Source organism: Equus caballus, chromosome X (assembly GCF_041296265.1).
Source record: "Equus caballus isolate H_3958 breed thoroughbred chromosome X, TB-T2T, whole genome shotgun sequence".
NCBI classification, from domain to species: domain Eukaryota; kingdom Metazoa; phylum Chordata; class Mammalia; order Perissodactyla; family Equidae; genus Equus; species Equus caballus.
In genome coordinates, this window is record NC_091715.1 from 42916790 (window position 1) to 42939353 (window position 22564).

General features: G+C 50.1%; 1 protein-coding gene and 1 non-coding gene across 6 annotated transcripts; both read right to left on the reverse strand.

Moving 5' to 3' along the window:
* Nucleotides 1-766: 766 nt before the first annotated feature.
* On the reverse strand, nt 767-8593 carry LOC111771450 (melanoma-associated antigen D4). 5 transcript variants are annotated; one of them, XM_023633329.2, is made up of 14 exons: nt 8073-8258; nt 7255-7313; nt 6913-7123; nt 5776-6606; nt 5226-5429; nt 5062-5125; nt 4757-4836; nt 4288-4379; nt 3594-3673; nt 3467-3509; nt 2984-3046; nt 1921-2035; nt 1155-1585; nt 767-973 (listed from the first exon to the last, which is right to left on the reverse strand). In XM_023633329.2, the coding sequence occupies exons 1-14, from the start codon at nt 8211-8213 to the stop codon at nt 964-966; spliced, it is 2424 nt and encodes an 807-aa protein (XP_023489097.1). In that variant the 5' UTR covers nt 8214-8258; the 3' UTR covers nt 767-963. The 5 variants fall into 5 exon arrangements, with proteins under 5 accessions (XP_023489097.1, XP_070114580.1, XP_023489100.1 ...); XM_070258479.1 differs by having other exon boundaries at nt 7255-7434; nt 8073-8189; XM_023633332.2 differs by lacking the exon at nt 7255-7313 and having other exon boundaries at nt 8073-8593.
* Nucleotides 2289-2418, reverse strand: LOC111771838 (small nucleolar RNA SNORA11). The gene has a single exon (XR_002805746.1). It is a non-coding gene; the product is annotated as a small nucleolar RNA SNORA11 (small nucleolar RNA).
* Nucleotides 8594-22564: the final 13971 nt, after the last annotated feature.

Genomic DNA, 22564 nt, shown 5'->3' on the forward strand with positions numbered 1-22564 from the left:
CGAGAAAGCTCTGGACACTGTCCCTGCCTGCTGAGCCCATCCCAGGGGTCCAAAGTGTCCCTGCCCTCGGTGTCGCTCACTGGAGGAAGTGCAGTCCCAGCCCCCGCCGCCCGCCACCCCCCCCCCCCCCGCCACAGGAATCACCCAGCCCTTGAAGACCCAGGACCAAGGCCTGGCCTCGGCCTCACTGGGGAGCCCTGCTTCCAATGAAGAAGAGCTCTAGAGGTCCCAACGGGCTTCGGGTCAGTCACAGGCAATGGGCTGTCGGGGTCGGCCCGCAGCTTTGGTTTCATAAAATCTACTCTCGCAGCAGGAACAGCTCCTCCTTCTACCCGCTGGAAGGGTGAGAATGTCACTGTGAGGCCTACCTCATCGTCCTTAAGACTGCATCTCGGGGATGAGGCCCTGCAATTGTTGATGATGAGGGAAGGGTTCTGGGGTGGCGGTTCCAAAGATGAGGCAGAAGAGTTGGGCCCTGGTGGGTGTCTGTGGACCCTGTCCCTTGGTGGGAGGGACAGCGGCACCAACCCACAGTCCTCCATGCCATCCCTTCTCCTGCAGCCCCCGTTGGCGTCTAACTGGGGCAGCACGGTACAGGAAATCACGGAACTGTGTGGACCGGAATGGTCCGCACACTCAGCTGGCACTGCCACATCTGCCAGCACCCTGCCCGCACCTGTCTGCCTTCTGGGCAAACCAATCCTGGGAGCCCGACCACGTGCCACTCAGATCAATTCCTGCACAGGTAAAGGAGAAAACGCCCCAATTCATTTTGCAACTTTAATGTAACACTGATACCAAAAACATGAAAGCACGACAAAAGCACACAATGAAGGCGGGAAGGGCAAAGAGAGCTTCATCTGGCATGCCATCTTCGATGGGCAGGTAGAAGGCGCCTAGAGTGCTACGTTAAGGAGGGATCTGAGGAGGCACTCTGGCTCGGTGAGTGACGGCGGCAGCTCATCAGCGTTGCCTGTCGACAGAAGACACAGAGGGGAAAACAGAAATATACACACACGTGAAACAGAGAGGGCTGTAAGGATCAAAACAAGTGTCTCTCCACACTCTCCTCGTTCCGCCACCCGACCCCAGGCCTTGCCCTGTCTTCTCACAGCCCCTCCTTCAGAGTCTCATGTATCGACCGGCAAGCTTACTGGATCCAGGAGAAGAAGTTGGCACTCGTTCTGGCGGCATTTCTGGTCCGGATGGTGGAGCTGGTGCTAGGGCCATCTAGGATGCTGGTGCTGGCCCCACCGTTGGTGCCACTGCTGACGCCAGCTCTCCAAGTGGCTCTCCTGTTGGCACGGTTGCTATTCAGAATGTACTGATGGTATCTGGCCCAGAAAGCAAAGGGGATCCTGGCCCAGGCGTCTCCAAAATCTCCGTCCTCATCCCAGGTCAGGAGCTCCACCTGTATGTCGTCCCAGCTCCATCGTCCAATCAGAGCTTCATCTCCGATGTTCATCTGGGCCCTCATCTGGGCCCTGGCGTGCTCCTCGGCCATATCCACATCCATCGTCTTGAAAGCATCATCCACAGCCTCCAAGAAATGAGCCTTCCACTCCCGGGGGTCTCGGTTCTGATTCTGCGATGGAATAACAGCAACCATCCTAACAGCCACCCTACGTTCACTGAGCACCTGCTTCCTGCCACAGACCCTCCCGTGCAAGGCTTTGCGTAATCATGACAAAAATCAAGAGGCCTGGAATCGGGCTCCTATCATTCTGGGCCAGACCTGGGATTTCGCCCCATCCCTCACACATACTACGTCTGTGAACTTGTGTAAGTGACTTAGACAACCTTTCTGAGCTTCAGTATCCTCACTGGACAAACGGCCTAAGAAGGTCGTGACCAAGAAACAAACAAGGTCTGGGAAGTGCCAACCCCAGTGCCCGGCCCTGAACAGAGCCTCTCCGTCACCTGGGCGATGAATCTCAGCACCCTCATCTTGCTGGTCTCGTGCCGGGCTCGCAGGCCCCACAGGAATTCATACTCAGGTGGGCTGCTATTGGGGATCTTCTTGTATTCCAGGTACCTTAGTGCAAGAGGAAAATAAACTTTGGCTTCCGGCCAGGCAGACCTGTTCTTGCACTACTGGCTCCCAGGTGGCCCCTTCCCAGCCCGGCGCTGCAGCTCAGCTCCTGCAGGGGGACTGCTCCGGCCCTCCAGCCCATGCCCCACTCCCATGCTCGCCTCCCCCCTCAGGGTTTCTGCCTCCAATATTGAGGCCTTCACAGCCTTAGGCCATTGGTCCTGCCCAGCGGCCACGTGGAGGTGCAGGGGGGCCCCCGTGTAGGGTATTTGCTCATAGGAAGGCCACAAGTTTTGTGCCCCTTGTCACAATGAACCCAGATGCCTGTTGGGTGTGTTGTAAACAGAGGAGCTGTTTCTTCAGGTCCCCTGCTCTGAGCACACCCCACCACAGGGTCTTGGCCATGGCCTGGCTGAGTCCTGGGACAGTCCACCATAGACAACGACTGTGAAGGGAAGACACAGTCATCCAAGAGCAGCGTTCTCCGTGCCTACTCCCGACCGTGTGTGTGCGTGCGCGCGCGCACGCACGCGTGCATGTGTGCATACACATGCGCTGGTGCACCCGTGTGAGTGCACACGCGTCCTCCAGGGACCAGAGAGTGGGCCCCTTACCAGCCAGGGCCATGCTCAGGCTTCCACTATCTGAGCCCCGGGTTCCTGAGATGTAAAAAAGCAGGGGAAATTCTCACACAGCCTACAGGGCAGGTGCCGGACGAGACGGTGGCTACAACATAGCCCACACCGCGTGCTCAGTCAACGTGTGCTCCCTTTCCCCAAGACTCCCCGAAATTCTACTCCCCCCAACACTCACAATACCGCCAACCCACACTCACACCACAGACCCTCATCCCTCTAGTGTTAGATATGGGATGGGCAAGGGCTTCCTCAGCCAGCCCAGCACATGAGCAATGCACGAGTGTGAGAGAAAGTTCACTCAGTCAATACTCACTTCTGCTTCACGAAGTCATCTGTGATGAGCTTCCGCAGATCGCCAAGGAATGGGTGCCTCACCCTGAGGGCAAGGAAAAGAATGCATGACTAGCGACGGTGGCGGTGCCCGGATTTGGGCAGGAGTACTCCCTAGCAGGGTTGAGAGCTTCACAGCCTATGGGGCATCCCCATGGAGGCCTGGGCATGCAGCAGGGGCCAGATGCCTGCTCATCAGTGATGGCCTAGGTAGGGGTTTGATGGAGCCCCTAATTCGGATGGTTTCTCTTAGCTCTCATCTGGGGACAGAGAGGGGACATGGAACAGAGAGGTGGCTGAGAGTTCAGGACCGTTTCCACAAGCACCCTGGTGAGACCCTTTGCCCTCTACCAAATCCAGGACGTGGCTGCCCCGCGCCAGACCACCAGGCAGTTGCAATCCTGGGGCCTCCTCTTGTGCCCAAGGACAATACTGAGGGGTGGGAGCCGAGAGAGCCCACTCGTACCCAGGGCGCAGTCCCATCTTGCGTAGTGCTTCCCAGAGGACAGCTGTGAGGGGAGATGAGGTACAAGAATTTAGGACAGAAAGGTGAGACTGTGGGCAAGCCCCCAGCTGGAGAGCCAGCCACTCACCCTCGCTGGCACGGTTGCCATTCATGAAGATGACTCCCAGAATCACCAAGAGGAGACTCAGGCGGGGAGTGTCCTTGGTCCTAAAGGTGTAGAAAGAGGGATCCTGTCAGGCAGCCGTTTACCCGAGGGACTACAGATAGCTCACCCAACTAGCCTCTCCCAGAGCGCACGGCCACAGGGCACTTCTTCCCACTCTGTGCACGGTTTGCTACCTGATCCAGACAGTGCACCCCTCCGCCGGAGGTGGAGTCACTCCAACCATCTCATGTGGATACTAACACCACCTCCCAGGGTTCTGCCAAGGATGGGGCTAGGCAGGGAGCAAACCCTTGGCAACCATGTGTCCAGAGGCACATCCAGACCTACCCTGCCCTTTGTGCATCGGGAGCACAACTCAACAGGAAGCTCCCCCCAGGACCTCTCTGCCAAGCCATGGCCAAGCACTTAGCAAGAAGAGGCAAGCAACAAGAAGCCTGCTTTCCTAGGAAGACTGCGGGGCGGAGGGGAGAACGGGGGTGAAACCCTGATCGCAGCAAGGCCTCGTGCCACGTTTCTACCCCTTTCGTCCCTTAATCGCTCGGCACCCCTAACTGTGAGTGGGGTCGGTGCTAGGCCCTCAAGCCGTTTTCCCGTTTCTCAGAGAGGAGGGGCGAGACACCACCGGGGAAGGCCACGCCCTCCTGCCCTTTCTCACTTTCCCAGGAGGCGAGCTGAAGAATCCCGTGTGCAGACAAGGATGTACAGGTGTTCCTCCTTGTCAATTTCCTTCAGGTGGATCCCAAACTTCTACACGGGGGAGAAAACAGAACGTGAGATGAAAAATCCACGCTGGGTGTCCTGCACGCAGTCACTCAATTCCCCGTTAGAACTTTTCCTCAGCAGGGAACCCCAAGTCGTGGGGGAGGGTGGAAGAAGAGAGGACGCAGAGGAACTGCCCTGTGGGACCTCTGGCACCGGCCGAGGCGCCAGGACTCACTTCACGAGGCAACGGACATACTGAGAGAGCACGAGGGAAGGAGGTACACAGTGGAAGCTCCCAGGTGGAGAGGTTACGAAAGGCTTCCAGAGCAGGCAGTCCTGAAACCGGGCCTCGACGGGCTGCAGGGTGCAAGGCTTCCCTGCCACTCGTGTTCCACAGAGCCGCCCCCCGTCTCTGCGCCCACCTTTTCCAGGGTGTATGTTGCTCGCTCAATGATCTCAGGGAAATGTTCGTCGTATTCTCGGATGACGTCCTTCAGCATGTCTGCAGGAGGGGAGAGGTGGGGAAAGCACCCGGGCTGAGCGGGGGCCACAGAGCTGCAGCCCCTCGGTCAGCCCTGCTGAGGGGAGCACAGGCAGGACCCCGTACTGTGGTACTGTGCAAAGGCAGTGATCGGCCACGGTCTGATGGGTGGGGGCACCTGATGGGAGGCCCAGAGGGTGGGGTCGGGGGAGGGCAGAGCTCAGGGAGGGGGCACAGGTTGCCCACCTGAGCGCTTGATGGGGATCTTCTTGTAGTCTTTAATCATCAGATATTTCACCAACTTATTTGCCTGAAGAAGGAGCAGCACACGGGGAGATCAAGGCATAGGTGACCTCAGAGAACTGGCCCGCAAGGGAGGGGAGGAGACGGGGGAAGGGCAGACTTCTTACCCTCTCTTGCAGAAGGGTCACGTTGCGGGGTGGCAGGCACAGTACGTGCCTTGAGGGTACCTGGGACCTCAGGGCCATCGGGGGCCGAGGGGCCATCTGAGCCCGCACCGCCAATGGGGGCTGCGATGCTCTCCAGGTCGGTGGGACCGCAGGAGGCTCTCTTTCCTCCTCGCTGCTCTCATATTCGTCATCCAGGTGCTTGGACTGTAGCATTAGAGAGAGGACAGACCCACGGCTACCAGGCTCACCGTGCAAAAGCACCCGGCACACATCTTAACTAGAGCAGGGCCTTGCAAGTGAGAGTAGTGTGAACGGCGGATGACATGTGCTGAGTGCTTACTAAATGCCAGGCACTAAGCCAACCTCTTCTCCCTCCAGGCCTGAGGGCAGGGACTACGTGGAGTGGAAACATGCTAGCACACTTGTGCCAGAGAGAGGTGGACAAGCGGAGGGGAGGGGAGGGGAGGGGAGGGGAAGGAAAGACAGAGGAGAGGAGAGGGAAGAGGAAAAAGAAGAGCAAGGCGGGTCGGAGCCAGCGGGGAGTTCTCACCTTCTTTGTCCTCTTGCCTCCCATCCTGGCCCAGGGCTCAGCACTGTGCTGAGCAGGGGCAGCTGCACCCTCAGGCTCAGGGATGCTCGTGGCCATCTTGGCCTTGGCAGCAGGTGCTGCCACAACATTCTGAGGCTCCACCCACCGAGTCTTGGCGAGAGCCTTCCCAGACTTGGTCGTCTTGGGCCGGGTGGCTGCCCCCTCCCTTGCAGATGCAGCCTGGGGCACCCCGGAGGCAGCACTGGGGCCCTCTGTGGCAGCCTCCTGGGCCGGGGCGGGTCTCTTGGGACGTGGGAAGGCCATGCCACTGACACCTGCCGGCTGGGTGAAATCAAAGACATCGTTCTGACCCAGGAAGGCTGTCTTGGGCCGGGTGGCCTCCATCTCACTGGCACCTGGAGCCTGAGAGAAAGCACAGGCGGTACTAGGGCCCTCGGTAGCAGCCTCCTGGGCCTGAGAAGCTGTCTGGGGCTGTGTGGAGGTTGCTGGAGCCTTGGGGGCGGCCATCTCACTGTTGAGCAGCATCTGGGAGCTGTGCGGAGAAGCAAGGGTTGTCTCAGTGGTGGCTCTCTGAGCCTCGGCCGGGCACGTCATGGGCCGGGTATCTTCTCCTGAAGCCTGGTCTGTGGCCACCAGGTGGCTAGCGACCACCTGATTGTAGGTGGCACGGGCAGCGGCGGCAGCAGCCCGAGCGGCACGGTTGGAGGCGGCGGCGCGGGCTACGTTGGCTGCACGGGCGGCTGCCTCATTGGCAAGTGTTTCCGGATCCAGCTGAAATGCCTCTATCAGAGTCCGGGCCAGCATAGGGTTTTCCAGTTCCCAGGGCTCATTCTGCAAGGCCAGAGAAAAGGGGAGGGGAAGGCAGACAACTCGACACACTCCCGCCGTGCTTCCCTGCGCCTGCCGGCCAGCCTCCTCCTCTGGGCAGCCGGCCCCGACCACGCCCCAGACCCTCCCAAACCCCCTTTCTCCAAGCAGGAGAGAAAAGGTTTGGGGAAGCTGGGCCGTTCTTCCCCACTCAACCCTCCCTTTCATCCTCTCCCTTGAGGCATGCGCCCCTCCGCCCCCGCCGCCCAGTTCCCCTGCCCAGGGGAGAAGGCCCAGGGCCAGCAGCAGGTGGCCAACAAGGGGCCTCACCGACAAGATGCGAAGGCCTGGACCCAAGCTCCCAAAGGCTCTGAGGATTCGGATATCAAAGCTGGTGAGGGTGCCGTAGCCTCCAAAAGCACCAAATTCTTCATAGTCGTTGCCTTCAACCATCTCTTCCTCCCCGACTTCATCACTACCCTCATCCATGTCTTCAACGTTGTAGCTTTCCGATTCCATGCGGTAGCTTCCCTCAGCCATGCTGGGGGTCCCAAGGAGAAGAGAGCTCAGCCTGGGGGGGGGGGGGCGGTGAGGCCTCTTCAGGGGGAGGGGCCGGGATCCAGTGGGAGGCGGGATCTCCCGGGGGTGGGGGGGCAGCAATCATTAGGTTACCAGGCAGTACAAGGCGGGCAGGCTGGTCTGTTGGGGTAGATTCTGTCAGGGACAGAGCCCTAAGAGAGGGAGAGAGGAGGTCGTCGTCGGAGACCTCGCACTGAAAGGGGAGTTTAGAATGGGCAGGCTCTCCATCCCAGCGGCTACATTCGAAAAGGGGGTCGACTGGCGGGCTTGGGTCTGAAGAGTCCCAAAGGGGATGCATTGAGAGAGAGAGAAACAAAGGGCCTGAATTTAAAGGCAGGAGCAGGGGGCCAGGATGAAGGGGGAGCAGATGAGATGAGAGGGCTCAGACAACAGGGGACCGCAGGAAGCTGTGGGAGGCCGAATCCCAGGGACCCTCTGGCTAGGTCCAGGTGCGGGGGATTCGGGGGATTCGGGTCCAGGCTGGGCTCACACAGGAGCGCCAGGGGTGGATGGGGTGGGGGCCTCGGACTAGGTGAGGCTTGCGTTGGAGCGCTGGAGGTCTCAAATCCCAGGATTGCAACTCCAGGAAGGGGGCAAAGTGGTCAGCTCGGTTGGCGTGATCTAGGAGTGGTTGGGGTGGGGGTGGGGCCTCCGCTCTAAGGAAGCTCAGCACGGAGCGCACGGGTCTGTTAAGGGTTCGGAACGTGGGCCCTGGTGTAAGCAGGGCTCGGATCGGGGAGCCTGGGTCTGGTGGCGGGGGCCAGGGGGCTCCTATCTAGCCCGTGGGTCTAACGGGGTTCAGGTTCTGAGCGCTTGGGCTTTGTTCAGCTCCGGGGGCGGGGGGTGGGGAAGGCACAGCGTGCAGGGTTCCACTCGCCCTCTCCAGGTCCGGTCTGGGGCTGGACCCTTACCTTCCCCGGGGCTCCAATGGCGTCCGTCCTCAGCACCAGGAACCCCGCAGCCTCGCCCTCGCCTACTGCTGCCAGCACAGCAGCTCCGACCACCCCGCCCCTTCTCTCCGCGCACCCCCCGCGGCTGGGCAGCCTGCGCATGCGCGGACCCCTCCAGCCCGCCCGCTTTCCCAACAAAAGCCCTTTCCACCAGGTCCCCAGTGCGCATGCGATTCCGCGAGTGGGTGGGCGCGGTGGGGGGGCGTTTTCTTCTTCCCGCCAGATTCCCCTCACCTCACCGCCCCGCCCCCCTGGCACTCTGACCGCAGGCGCCCGCGCTCACACTCTGTGGTGCACTTCGACCCACCCCGCCATCTACCCTCGATCCCCCACTTTTGCACAATGCTTCTCAGCCCCGGCCTCCCCCTTCCCCCTAAGCTCCTCCAGCGTGGTCTGGAATCCACTATGCCCTGCTTCCCCAGCGTGACCCCCAGGTCACAAATACAGTGGTTTCTAGCTGGGTCTCTAGCTGCAACAAGGGAAACGGAAATGGTTAGAGGATGCCAGTTCCCTTTGTGTTCCCCTCCACTAGCCATCTCTATGGCCCCTGGACAGGCTGGGAACATCTGCTTCCCCAGGTACTCTTCGTGCAGCTTGTACAGCGTGGCGTGATCTGTGCTGGGGCTTATCTTCCTCTCGCAGCAGCCCCGGGAGGTGGATGTCAGCATCCCCATTTTACAGATTAGCAGGCTGAGGCACGGGCACACCGCGTGAACTAGACAGAGCCACAGAGCCAGTAAACAGAAAATGCAGAATTTGGGCCTGGGTCTTCCCGACTCCAAAACCCAGGTTCCACTAATGCTGGCCTGGGCACTGAGGCACCTTCCCCTCTGCAGTTTGAGCGACAGACCTCCCCCACCTCAACATCTGCCGCAAAGGAGCAAGGTTTACGCTCTCTGAGACCTAACCTCATGCTCTGCATCCAGGAGGACACAGGTGGAGGCCGCCGGCCCCCCGCCTACCCTCCCTGGGTCCATCCAGGTGTGGGGATCGCTCCTCGGGGGCCCGCCCCCTGCTCCAACTGTCGGGCCTCTTTGCCGTGAGTGGCACAAACACGCTGCCCCTGGGGCCTTCCTGGTGCCCGCTGGAGCAGCCAGGACAATCAGGCACTTGTGTGCCTGAGCCATGGCAAGCCCTGATTCAGAGAGTAAATGTTTTCCCGGGTTTCCTCCCAGGGCTGGGGCCTGGGGCAGCTGTCGTCTTGCGGAGAGAAGCTGGGCCGGACTTCAGAATTCCAGGGATGGAGTGCTGGGCCAGTCTGCCGCTAGCTTTGTGAGGCCACTCAGATCACCGGCCATCTCTGAGCCTGGTTTCTCAAGCATGCAAAATGGGAGGCACAAGGAACACTTACTGGGGTCCTCCCCAACACGTGCTGCTGTGCTTCTAGAATGACTGGAGAAACTGCTTTGGAGGCAGAAAATGCTATGTCCCCATCTCGAATTAAACCTGTGCTTTGTCCAAAAACCACTGTGGACTTTTAAACTCGTTTTTATGTCCAGCCTCTCCAGGACTCCTGTGTATGAATGGAAGCTTCCTGCTAGGACCACGGCTTTTACTCTCCAGTGACCAATATCAACTCTGCCTGGCTGGATGGCTTTCCTCAGCTGTTGCATAGCAACCTCCCCTGTCAGCTGCCTGGGTCTCTTCAGCCTTTTCCGTATAACACGTTTCTGTGGGAGGTGACCAGACCCGAGAAACGAAAGCCTTGAGAAACCACTGTAGGGTCATAGATAATGCTATAGTCCCATCTCAAATTGAACCTGTGCTTTTTACGAAAACCGTAGTGGACTTTGATATTCGTTTTTATTTTATTTTATTTTATTTTTTCTTTCTCTTTCTTTTTTTTTTAATTGAGGTCTAGTTGACATAAAACATTGTATTTTTCTGGGGGGTGTACAACATAATGATTCAATATCTGTATATGTTGCGAAATGATCACCGCCATAAGTCTAGTTAACATCCATCACCGCTCATAATTACAATTTTTTTTCTTATGGTGAGAACTTTTATCATCTTTGTTTTTTATCAGCCTCTCTATATTCTGTATAACTGTATGTGCTAATATGCTAAGAACTCCAAAATCTACACTTTGAACTTCACCTTTGAGGTCCAAACCCATACATTCACTCGCCTACATGACTTCTCCACTTGGATGTCTCAAGGGCTCCTCAAGGTGAGCTTGTCTAGGACCGGTCACTTGGTACAGCCACCCCTCCCGCACACTCACACCCCATCCCGCCATCTCTCTCATTTCTAAAACACCCCGTCTTCCCAATCTTAGTAATTGGCACCATTCCCCACACAACTACTCAGTCTAGAAAATGGGAGTCAACTACCACCACTCTCCCTTTCTGACACTGCACCCAGATGGGAAAGCTGTGCAGCTCTCGCCCTCCATTACGCCCAGCGAATCCTAGTCACGTTGGCCTCTGGAATTCTCAACTCTGTCTCCTACAGTCAAGTTGTCCATTGGGCTCTGTTTGCGTTCGGTCTCCCCGTGCTGCAGCCTGTAAACTCTGTCCAGGCAAGAAGTTGGAGGAATTGGGCAATCAGAGGGCTCATCTTCTTAGTTTTCCTTCTCTCGGGGATCGCTGTCCCGGTGTGGCCTGTGGTGCCATGACGTAAAGCTTTATAACTGTTTTGATTTATAGATGTTTAGGTGGGTGCGTAAATCGGGTTCCTGTTAATCCGCTATGGCTGGAAGCATGATGGCACTTCAATTTTTCTTAAATTCAAAATTTTTTCACTGAGAACTGTTCTTTTAAATGTATCTACCTTGCTATCCATGCATCTGAGATCTATCTACGTGACTATGCACAGGTAATGCATGGCGTTCCTTCACGATGTTTTACCGATGTGTTTCCCCAGGGACAACTGTTTGTCCCATCTAAGGCAGTAAGAAGCCATTCAAGCTTTCCAAGCAAGGGTCTGTCCTAATGGTTTTTATGGTCATTTTTTAAAAAGGATTTTCTGGAAAAACGTGGAGAGCACGGTGGAGGAGCAAGAATAGAAACATCAAGAAATTAGTTAGGAGCCTCTTTCCCTCATTCCATCGGGAGATAATGCTGACTTGTCCAAGGGCTCCCAGGGAGATGGAGACGCTTCTTCCTCATTCGGCCCTTGGTGAGCTATGTCTAACTTGGTCTTACAGCGTCTGCTCTCCCTCTGTGGGTGTGGATCAGGATGGCAGTGCTCTTCTGCATCGTTAGGACCCACGGTGATGCAAAAGCGGTTCTACCCGCCACCAAAATGACCGTCAATAGGAGGACTGGTTAAGGCCTGCTGAATGCCGGTGGCTCCTCACACCTGCCGTTTCCTCAGGGGTTCGTGCGCCAACCTTGGGTACCATGAAGCCAGTTTCCGGTTCTTAAACTGGTCTGACATTAAGCAGGTTGTCCTCACTCCCCCACCACTCAAAAGAGAAGGAACTGAGGATAAAAAGGATTTGTCCGACAATACCTTTTCCTTGATCGCCACTCTCTGAATTAAGCCTCACGAGTACGCTGGTCGATCAGCCTCTGGTTAGGCTGTGTTAACTGTCCTAGGGCTGCTGTTGACCATTGGAAAACCAGTGTTGCGCTCTCACAAACTCTCATCATGCTTGCTTTCCTCCGTCCTTCCCAAATAAATCCCACTGTGAGGCCACACCCGTGCTGCATACACCCTTACACAAAGGTACCCAAACTGGGATCACTGTAAACTTTTACCTACCTCGTGTCTCAAGAGAAGGGAGAAGAAGCTCTTACGGCAAAACTAAGATCAGTAAGTCGCCGTGGTTTCAGTATGGTTAGCGCTTGTCCATTTCAGTTCCTTCAAGTCCTCAAGATGTTGTCTATAATCCTCTGTCAGCTGAAGGTAACAATTCAGGCCCACGGTGAATTAGAACAGAACACAGAGCTTGGGAGATATTAGCATTTAAACGCCAATATATGGCTGTGTGTTTCCACTGAGTCTCATTAGTCTAACACCACCTCCCAAAACCTCCTTGGGATCAAGTGATCATGGTTACAACCTTTTCATGGCCTGTGGCATTACATTCTCTACTCCATTTTAGAGGTTTGATGTAATGAATTCCCAATACCAGCAGCAGGGCAGCTTCCACACGGAAATTCCCTGTTTTGTCCCTGCGAGGATTCAGTTGTTTTCAGGGCCCCACGATGGGGAATTCTCCATGGTATACTATATGAAAGACTCGATAAGGTATTTCCTTTTTGTCTGTCTACAAAAACAGTGCGTGCGTCAGTCTGTTACCTTCACGGTATATACTTGGCACAAAGCCACCTGAATGCAGCTTGCTTCAGAATGGAGTGTGTTCTTGTCTCTGTCCCTTTCCCTGCAGCCTTATCGCTGGTGAAATCTCAGCTACCAGCTTTTTGCCAAAAGCAATGGGTGGAGTGGGACTTTTGTTGCCTTCATTTTTACAAACAGCCCCAATTTTTTCATGGCCAAGGTTGAGAACTGGTCGTGGTAGAAAGAAAAGGGGGAACCTCTGGAATTCATTATTTCGGTCACCGCCCAGTAAAGTGTGTCACTGGGCAGAGGTGCTCCTTTTCTTTCTTCCTGCCCCTGGCTTTCTGCATGTCACCTGTCTCTCTTCTCCATCTCTCCCTCATCTGCCCTGCGTCCTCCCTCTCTCTTTGCCGACACCCCTCTCTCTCTCCTTCCTACATCTTTGTAGGCCTCCCACTGGTTTTTCTACTCAGTCCCTCCTTGCCCCTTCCATCCTTTATCCCGTATTCTGCGTCGGGGTATCTTCATCCCTTTACTCTCCCTCACATATCCCTATCTGTTTCCCCACTGCCAAGGCCATGTGGAGCCACATCTGTGGGGAGACCATAAACATATACCTTCATGCACCAATCCCTCTATTGATTCTTCCATGCTTTCCTTTCAGTTTTCAATTCATCCATTCATTCATGCGTCCCTCTATTCCCGTCACAAACAGACTGGAGAGTCTATCATGTAACAGGTGCGGGACGAGGCCCTCAGGATGTACCGTGGGGAAGAAAGCCGACGATGGTAACTTTCACCATGGGGCTCGCGCTGGGGTGGGGAGGCAGGTGTTTCAGAAAGGATCCCTCTAACGAATATATACTGTTATGACAAACGCTGAAATGGAGGAAGTTTCCGTGGTGCTAAGAGAAAGGAAAAGAGGATGAGTAATGTAAATTGGGGGCGAACAATAAAATAGTAGTTACAAAATGAAAGAAAGAAAGAAATTGGGGGTGAAGTGGCTTGTGGCCAGAAGAGGCCTTCATGAAGAAGTGATGCTTAAGCCGAGACCCCAGAAATAAGCACAGAGGAGCAGGAGAGGAAAAAGGCTTACCACTTCAGGCTTTCCAAGAGCAGCACCATGAGGCCCCTGAGGCAGCAACGAGTGTGGCTCCCCCAGGGCCTAAGGGAAGGGCAGAGTAGTTCCAGCACAGAGAAGGTGGAGATACTTCAGGGTCAGAGGGTTGAGAAAATCTTATTTGCGGTTCCCATCACTGTTCTCATCACTCTTTCAGGCCAGGCCCAGTTACTTGCCATTCATTCATTCAATCCTTTTTGTTTGCATTTTCCACTCCCACTCTATGCCTCTCATGAAGAAACGTCGTTTTTGTGTGTTTAATATGTATCATTTTCTTTATGCAACTGAAAAACGTGTATTGTGAGATGTGTGTTCTTGGTTTATGTAAGATTATTAGTAGATATAGCGTTATATATTTATATTCTGTAATTTTACATATCATATATCACAGATATAATTCCATCCTGTTTCTTTTTTTACAATTTTATTGTGGTATAACTGACATCCAGTAAACTGCACATATTTATAGTGTATAATCTGATGAGTTTTGGCATATAAATACATCTTGGAAGCCATCAGCACATTCAAGATAATGAACATATCTGTGATATGCGATGGTTCGTTTTACACGTCAATTTCGGTAGGCTATGGTACCCAGTTATTCAGTCAAATACTTTCTATGTTTTGCTATGAAGGTGTGTTGTAGTTGTTCTTGACACCTAAAGTCACTTGACTTTAAGTAAAGCAGATTATCCTCAATAATTGGAGTAGGCTTCATCCAATGAGTCGCGGGAACTTAAGTGCAAAATTGAGGTTTCCATGCTGAAGAAGAAATTCTACTTGTGGACTACAGCATTAGTCTCTGCGTTAGAGTTTGAGGCTATATCTTCCTGACACAGCTTGTCCTAGGGAGTTTGGACTTGCTTAGCTTGTACCCACAATCATGTAAGCCAATTCCTAGCAATCTCTCTCTCTCTCTCTCTCTCTCTCTCTCTCTTCTCTATTTCTCTCTTTCTGTGGTACCCAGAGTTGCTCTAGAGGAAAAGAATCTTAAAGATGAGCTTTCTGAATTGGTTATTTCCCCAGAATGTCTTTTCTTATCTGATTATACACATATTTTTCCCCCGAGGAAGATTAGCCCTGAGCTAACATCTGCCAATCCTCCTCTTTTTGTCTGATTATATTTAAAGACACTAGAAGAAAACATAGGCAGTAAGCTCTCTGACATCAGTCTTAGCAGCATATTTTCAAGTACCATGTCTGACCGGGCCAGGAAAACAAAAGAAAAAGTGAACAAATGGGACTGCATCAAACTAAAAAGCTTCTGCACAGCAAAGGAAACCATCAACAAAACGAAAAGACAACCTAACAATTGGGAGGAGATATTTGCAAACCATAGATCAGATAAGGGGTTAATATCCAAAATATACAAAGAACTCATACAGCTCAACAACAAAAAGCCAGCAATCCAATTAAAAAATGGGCAAAGGATCTGAACAGAGATTTCTCCAAAGAAGATATCGGGTGGCCAACAGGCATATGAAAAGGTGCTCAACATCATTAGCTATGAGGGAAATGCAAATCAAAACTACAATGAGGGATCACCTCACTCTGGTCAGAATGGCTATAATTAACAAGACAGGAAACAAGTGTTGGAGAGGATGTGGAGAGAAGGGAACCCTTGTACACCGCTGGTGGGAGTGCAAACTGGTGCAGCCACTATGGGAAGCAGTATGGAGTATCCTCAGAAAATTGGGAATGGATCTACCATATGATCCAGCTATCCCACTGCTGGGTACTTATCCAAAGAACTTGAAAACGCAAAGGCATAAAGATACCTGCACCCCTGTGTTCATTGCAGCGTTATACACAACAGCCAAGACTTGGAAGCAACCTAGATGCCCATCAAGGGACGAAGGGATAAAGAAGATGTGGTATTTATACACGATGGACTACTACTCGGCCATGAGAAATGGTGAAATGCGGCCATTTGTGACAACATGGATGGACCTTGAGGGTATTATGCTGAGTGAAATAAGTCAGAGGGAGAAAATCAAACACCGTTATGATCTCACTCATAAGCGGAAGATAAAAAGAATGACAAACAAACACATAGCATTGGAGACTGGATTGGTGGTTACCATAGGGGAAGCGGGGAAGGCAAAAGGGGTGATTAGGCTCACATGTGAGGTGTTGGACTATAGTTAGTTTTTGGGTGGTGAACATGATGTAATCTCCACAGAATTCGAAATATATTATGATGTGCATCTGAAAGCCATATAATATTATCATCCAATGTTACTGCAAATAAATGGATAAATAAATAAATAAATTAAATTAAAAAAAAACAAATGCACTAATGACTCTGTTTTCAGCGGTAAAGAGAGCACCCATGGTCTATGGAGTTATGTGGCAATAGAGGTGTGCAACATGTCTCCATTATGCACTCCTAAAGCTAGAATTATGAAAGGCAAGGTTCTGGGTGACTACGTATTTGATAACTTGAGAACATTTTAGTCAAACTGAGGAGTATAATGATATTGGCTGGTTGCTCCTAACTGCGCTGCAGAAGGTGAGAAAAGTAAAGGACGAGCTCAGGACTTCAAATTTCCAGCTCAAGTTCTGCATACATGATCGAAAAGTGTCTGTCTGCCCTGAAAGAAACCCTTATCTTCTGTACCTGCAGGGCTGAGTTTTCTGAAGACCAAACCCAGAGTCTCATCCAGCCAGTGGCTGAATTACAATGCAGATTAAATTCCCAACCCCCTGAGTGTCTTCTGTTAAAGTGAAGACACTGGGAAGAATGGGATCCTGAAAACTGGAAAGGGGACATATGGGAAGTTTCCAGTGAAGACGAGGATATCAAACCCCTAAATTCTACTGAGTGTTCTTTGCCAGTAGAAGTAGTGTCTCCACCCATCTCTCAAGAGGTTTATTCTACTTTTCCTGAAGATACTATAATGGCCTCCCCTAAGGCAGTTGCCTTGCAAGGCACGGATGATTCTTTTCAGGGCCTACCCACAACACCCTTCTTGGCTTCTAGACCTTTAACAAGACTCAAGTCCAGGAAGGTCCGCAGGGTAAGGTACAAAGCATGACCCGTGAGGAAGGATGCTACACACCAGAAGAAATGAATGAAACTTTACAATTTATAGAGACAGAAATCAGGGGAATGTGTGTGGGAATGGATATTAAGGATGTGGGATAATAGTGGAAGGAACATAAAGTTGGATTGCAGCAAATTTACTGACGGGGCCCACTAAGCAGAGATTCTGGATCAAAGTTTTAACTCAAGGGGCTGGAAAGAACTCTAACAGATTGTTTAGCTGGTTGGTTGAAACCTGGATCAAAAGTTAGCCTATAGTTTAAATGCAGTCGAGATGCCAAAACTGCCTTGGTGTACTGTAGAGAAAGGTATCCAACTGCTTAGAGAGACTGAAGTGTTAGCGTGAATTTACAATATAAAACCTGATCACCCACCCTGGAAAGGTCCCGAGGACATACCTTTCACCACAACTGTAAGAAATAACTTTCTGAGGGATCATCAGCATACTTGAAGAGCTCCATGGTCACTCTTCTCTGTAGGGTCAGAAAAAGCAGTGGGAACTGCCTCCACCTAATGAGTTCTCTAAATGCAGTGGGGATCATTGGATCCCAAGGTATAGGGATCAAGTGGCAACACATCCACCCAACACAAGGTGGGTGTGGTTATCATAATGGACCATGGAGTCAAAGCAGTAATAAAAATACTTTGACTCCCACAGACCTGTGGTATTGGCTAGCTGATCATGATGTTCCTAGAAAAGAAATAGATAGGTCATTTAAGTGTAAGAATTCTAGGTTGAGTGAACAGAGGTTGAAATTGAATCACCAAAACAGAGAGTCACGGTCCTTCAATCAATTCCTAGACTTGAGGCAATTTACAGACCCAGCATCCCTTGAATGAAGGGGAGGCTGAGTCCCTTTGAGGAAAGACCCTACTACACTGCCAAAACTTATACTGCTAATCTTACTCACAACCTTTCCCAAGGGACTGCTATGGACTGAATTATGTCCCCTCATCCCAAAATCATATTTTGAAGCCTTAACCCCCAATGTGATAGTATTTGGAGATGGGACCTTTGGGAGGTAATTAGGGTTAGATGAGGTCATGAGGGTGGGGCCTCATGATGAGATAAGTATTTCTATAAGAAGAGATACAAGACAGGTTGTTCACTCTCTCTATCCACATGCTGACAAAGAAGAGATCATATAAGCACACAGCAAGATAGCAGCCACTTACAAGCTAAGAGAGGAGGCCTCAGAATAAAATCAGCTTTGGCCAGCACCTTAATTTTGAACTTCCCAGACTCCAGAACTATGACAAATAAATTTCTGTTCTTTAAGCCACCCAGTCTATAATATTTTGTTATGGAAGCCCAAGTAGGCTGACAGGGAGCCAAGGCCATTTATGAGGGTGACTGTGTGTTGAAGAAAGGGGAATAATCAGACTTTGGGGGATTATTGGATGCTGGCTCTAAATTGACACTAAAATTCCAGGAGACCAAAAACATCACTGTGATCCACCAGTCAGAGTAGGAAATGATGGAGATAAGGTGATCAATGGAATTTTAGCTCAGGCATATCTCACAGTGGGTCTGCAAATCCATCCTGTGGTTATTTACACAATTCTGGAATGAATAATTAGAATTATACATATTCATCAACTAGCAGAACCCCTATATTGGTTCCCTAAGCTGTGTAAAAAGGGATATTTTGGTGGAAAAGGCCAAGTGGAAGCTACTAGAAAAAGCAATATTGCTTCCTGGAGGGTTTGTAGAGATTAGTGCCACCATCAAGAATTTGAAATATGCCGGGATGGTGATTCCCACCACATCCTCATTCAACTCGCCTATTTGGTCTGTGCAGAAGGCAGATGGAACTTGGGGAATCACAGTGGATTATAGTAAGCTTAACCAAGTGGTGACTCCAATTACAGCTAGTGTATCAGATGTGGTCTCATTGCTTGAGCAAATTAACACATCCTCTGGTACTTGATGATATGCAGCTATTGATCTGGTGATACTGTGCTGATTAGATCTAATGAGCAAGAAGTAGAATCTACCTTAGACATTTTGATAAGACAATTCGGTGTCAGAGGGTGGGGAATAAATCTGACAAAAATCTAGAGGCTTTCCACTGCAGTGAAATGTCTAGGGGACCAGTGGTGTGGGGCATGTTGAGATATCCCTTCCAGGGTGAAGGATAGGTTGCTGCATCTGGCCTTCCTACAACCAAAAAGGAGATGCAACACCTAGTGGGCCTTGGACTTTGGAAGCAACATATTTCTCATTTGGGTGTACTACTCTGGCCCATTTACTGAATGATCTATAAAACTGCTAGTTTTGAGTGGGGCCTAGAACAAGAAAAGGCTCTGCAACAGGTCCAGGCTGCCATGTAAGCTTCTCTGCCAGTTGGGTCTTTTGATACAGTAGATCTAATGATGCTTATATCATCAGTGGCAGATAGAGATGCTGTTTGGAGTGTTTGGCAGGCCCCTATAGATAAATCACAGTGCAGGCCATTAGGATTTGGGAGCAAAGCCTTGCCACCCTCTGCAGATAATCACTCTCCTTTTGGCTTACTGCTATGGATAATCACTCAACTTTTGGCTTGCTTCCAGGCCTTAGTAGAGACTGAATACTTAACCATGGGCCACCGAATTAGCATGTGGCCTGAACTTCCCATCATGCAATGAGTATTGACCTATTGAGCCAAAAATTTGGACATGCATACTTCATCATCAAATGGAGGTGGTAGATACCAAGTCAGGCTCAAGTAGGGCCTGAAAGTACTACTAAGTTATATCAGGAAGTGGATCAAATGCCCATGGCCCATGCTCTTGCAACATTACCTTCTCTCTCCCTACATGCACTTAGAGTCTCATTGGAGGTTCCCTACCATGAGTTGACTGAAGAAGAGAAAACTGATTTACAGATGGTTCTGCATGACTTGCAGGCACCACATGAAAGCAGACACTGGCAGTACTACAATCCCTTTTTGAGATATCTCTGAAAGACAGTGGTGAAGGAAAATCCTTCTAGAGGGTAGAACTTAGAGTAATGACCCTAGATATCTATTTTGCTTGGAAGGAGAAATGACCAGAGGTATGAGTCTATACTGAATCATGATCTATGGTCAATGGTTTGGATGGATGTTGAGAGACTTGGGAAAAACGTGATTGGAAAATTGGTGACCAGGAAGTCTGAGGAAGTCTGTGGATAGACTTCTCTGAATGGTAAATAATATGAAGATATGTGTGTCCCATGTTATTACTCACCAAAGGGTGACTTCAGCAGATGAAGATTTTAATAATCAAACGGATGGTCTTTCTATCTATTCTAGTAATTCTCTTTCTGTAGACACTCCTGTCACTGCCCAATATGCTCATGAACAAAGTGACCATGGTGGCAGGGACAGAAGTTATGCATGGACTCACCAACATGAACTTTCACTGATCAAGGCTGAGCTGACTACAACAACCTCTGAATGCCCAATCTGTCACTTGCAGAGGCCAGCACTGAGTCTTGATATAGCATCATTCTCCAGGGTGATCAGCCAGCTACCTGGTGGCAGATTGATTACATTTGACTACTTCCATCAAGGAAGAGGCAATGTATTATTCTTACTGGAATAGATACTTATTCTGGATATGGATTTGCCTTCCTTGCACACAATGCTTTTGCCAAAAATACCATCGGTAGATTTACGGAATGCCTTATCCACCATCATGGTATTCCACACAACATTGCTTCTGATCAAGGAACTCAGTTCATAGCAAATCGGCCCACGCTTGTGGAATTCACTGACTTTTCCATGTTCCCCATAGTCCTGAAAGTAGTTGCCTGATAGGATGGTGGAATGACCTTTTGGAGACTCAGTTATATGTCATCTAGGTAACAACACTTTGCAGGATTTGGTCAATGTTCTCCAGGAAGCTTACATGCTCTAAATCAGCATCTAAGACATGGTGCTGTTTATCCCATAGCTGGGATTCACAGATTCAAGAATCAAGGGATAGAAACAAGGATTTCTACACTCACTATTACCCCTTGAGCTCTACTAGCAAAATTTTTACTTTCTACCCCTGGGGCTTTATGCACTGCAGATCTAGACATCTTACTGCCAAAGGGAATAATGCTTCCACCAGGAGACACAACAATGATGCCATTGAACTGAAAGTTGAGGCTGCCACCTGGCCACTTGGGCTCCTTATGTCTCTAAACCAACAAGGAAAGGAGTTACTGTACTGGCTGGAGTGATTGATCCTCATTACCAAAGGGAAATTGGGCTGCTACTACACAATGGAGATGAGTAAGAGTAGGTCTTGAATACAGGAGATCTTTCAGGGCATCTCTTAGTACTACCATGTTCTGTGATTAAAGTCAATGGAAAACTACAGCAATCCAATTCAGGCAGAGCTGCTAATGGCCCAGACCGTTCAGGAATGAACGTTTGGATCAACCAATCAGGCAAAGAAACGTGACCAACCGAAACACTTGCAGAGGGAAAAGGGAAAATGGAATGTGTCATGGAAGAAGGTAATTATAAATACCAGATACAATCACATAACCAGTGGCAGAAATAAAAACAGTAATTGTTTTATATATATTTCTTTATTATTTTATTATGAATATGTTTGTGTTTATACATCAATTTTCTCTCTCCTCTCTTATCATCTTATTATCTAACATAAGATGTGTTAATAATAATTAACTTTACATCACAATATTTAAGTTACAGAATATCTACAAGAAGAGTGAACATCACCCAAGAAATGTGCAGCCTCTTCCAGGGAAAGAGTTAATATGTTTTCAGTAGTACACAGGATAGTTGTATCATATTAGCTGGAAGTATGACTTTATTATTGTCCTTATTTCAGACTAAGTATAATTTAAGGAGATATGTTTGGTTGTCAAGTTAAGAAGGGATAGACTATGTTCATTAGTTTTATGTGTGTAGCATAAGCCCTGACAGTTGGTTTTTCTTTTTTGTAATGCAAGTAACTGATTTAAACTTAGATTGCCAAGGCATCCATTTCAAAGATGGATATCTTGAAAAAGCACATTGCTAGCCACATGACTAGATAAAAAGCAAGGCCACTCCTCTCCCATATTTCCTTCATTTTAGGGATCTGGTTGATAGTTAACTCACCATTTGGCCACTGGTGGTTGTTTTACTTTTCTTCCCACGCATTATAGCATTCCTACTTTTATGTTTTAAATTCACCAATAAAGAGTAAATCTGTGAAATCCTAAACCCTCACCTTAAAAAATACCATCCATAGATTTACAGAATGCTTTATCCACCATCATGGTATTCCACACAACACTGCTTCTGATCAAGGAACTCACTTCATAGCAAATGGGCCCACACTTGTAGAATTCACTGATTTTTCCATGTTCCCCATCGTCCTGAAAGTAGTTGCCTGATAGGCTGGTGGACTTCTTACTTTCTATCCCCGGGGCCTTATGCACTGCTGATCTAGACATCTTAGTTCTGAAGAGAAGAATGCAGAATAAAAAGCAGAACCCCAGGCCCATGCTGTCTTTTCTCTCTCTGTCTACCCTTGACCTTGCTGTGTGGCCTCCAGTGTGCCATATACCCTCCATGACTTGTGAATAATAAACCTTGTTTTTTTTTCAAAGTTTCCTGATGGTTATTGCTGAGGGTGTCTTGCAAGCATAATAAGAACCACAAGGTTCAGTCCAACCACAAGGTTGATTATTGTTAGGTTGAGAAAGGCACAAAACAATGTGTCAATTGGGCTGAGCTACAGTATCTAGTTATTCAAACACTAATCTAGGCATTGTTGTGAAGATATTTGGTAAATGTGATTAACTTTTACAATCAGTTAACTTGATGTAAAGAAAATTATTCTTGAAGATCTGGGTGAACCTCATCCAATCAGTTGAAACACCTTAAGAGTGGTTTCCCTAGGGAAGAAGAAATTCCGCTTATGGGCTGCAATGTCAGCTCCTGCCCCAAGAGTTTGAGTTTGCCCTACCTTACCTCCTGCCCTGTGGATTTTGGACTTGCCTGGCCAGCCCACGCAATTGTGTAGGCCAATTCCTATCAAGAAAATCATATGTATATTTACATATATATGTATATGTGTAATTAA

What these genes read in the sequence shown, in the direction of transcription:
- LOC111771450 (XM_023633329.2), bottom strand. Translation starts at nt 8,213, where the DNA reads ATGCGCAGGCTGCCCAGCCGCGGGGGGTGCGCGGAGAGAAGGGGCGGG. An exon ending in TGACCCTTCTGCAAGAGAGG is followed by an intron (nt 5,126 to 5,225) that starts GTAAGAAGTCTG and finishes CTCCTTCTTCAG; the next exon opens with GCAAATAAGTTGGTGAAATA. An exon ending in GATCCCCATCAAGCGCTCAG is followed by an intron (nt 4,837 to 5,061) that starts GTGGGCAACCTG and finishes CCCCTCCTGCAG; the next exon opens with ACATGCTGAAGGACGTCATC.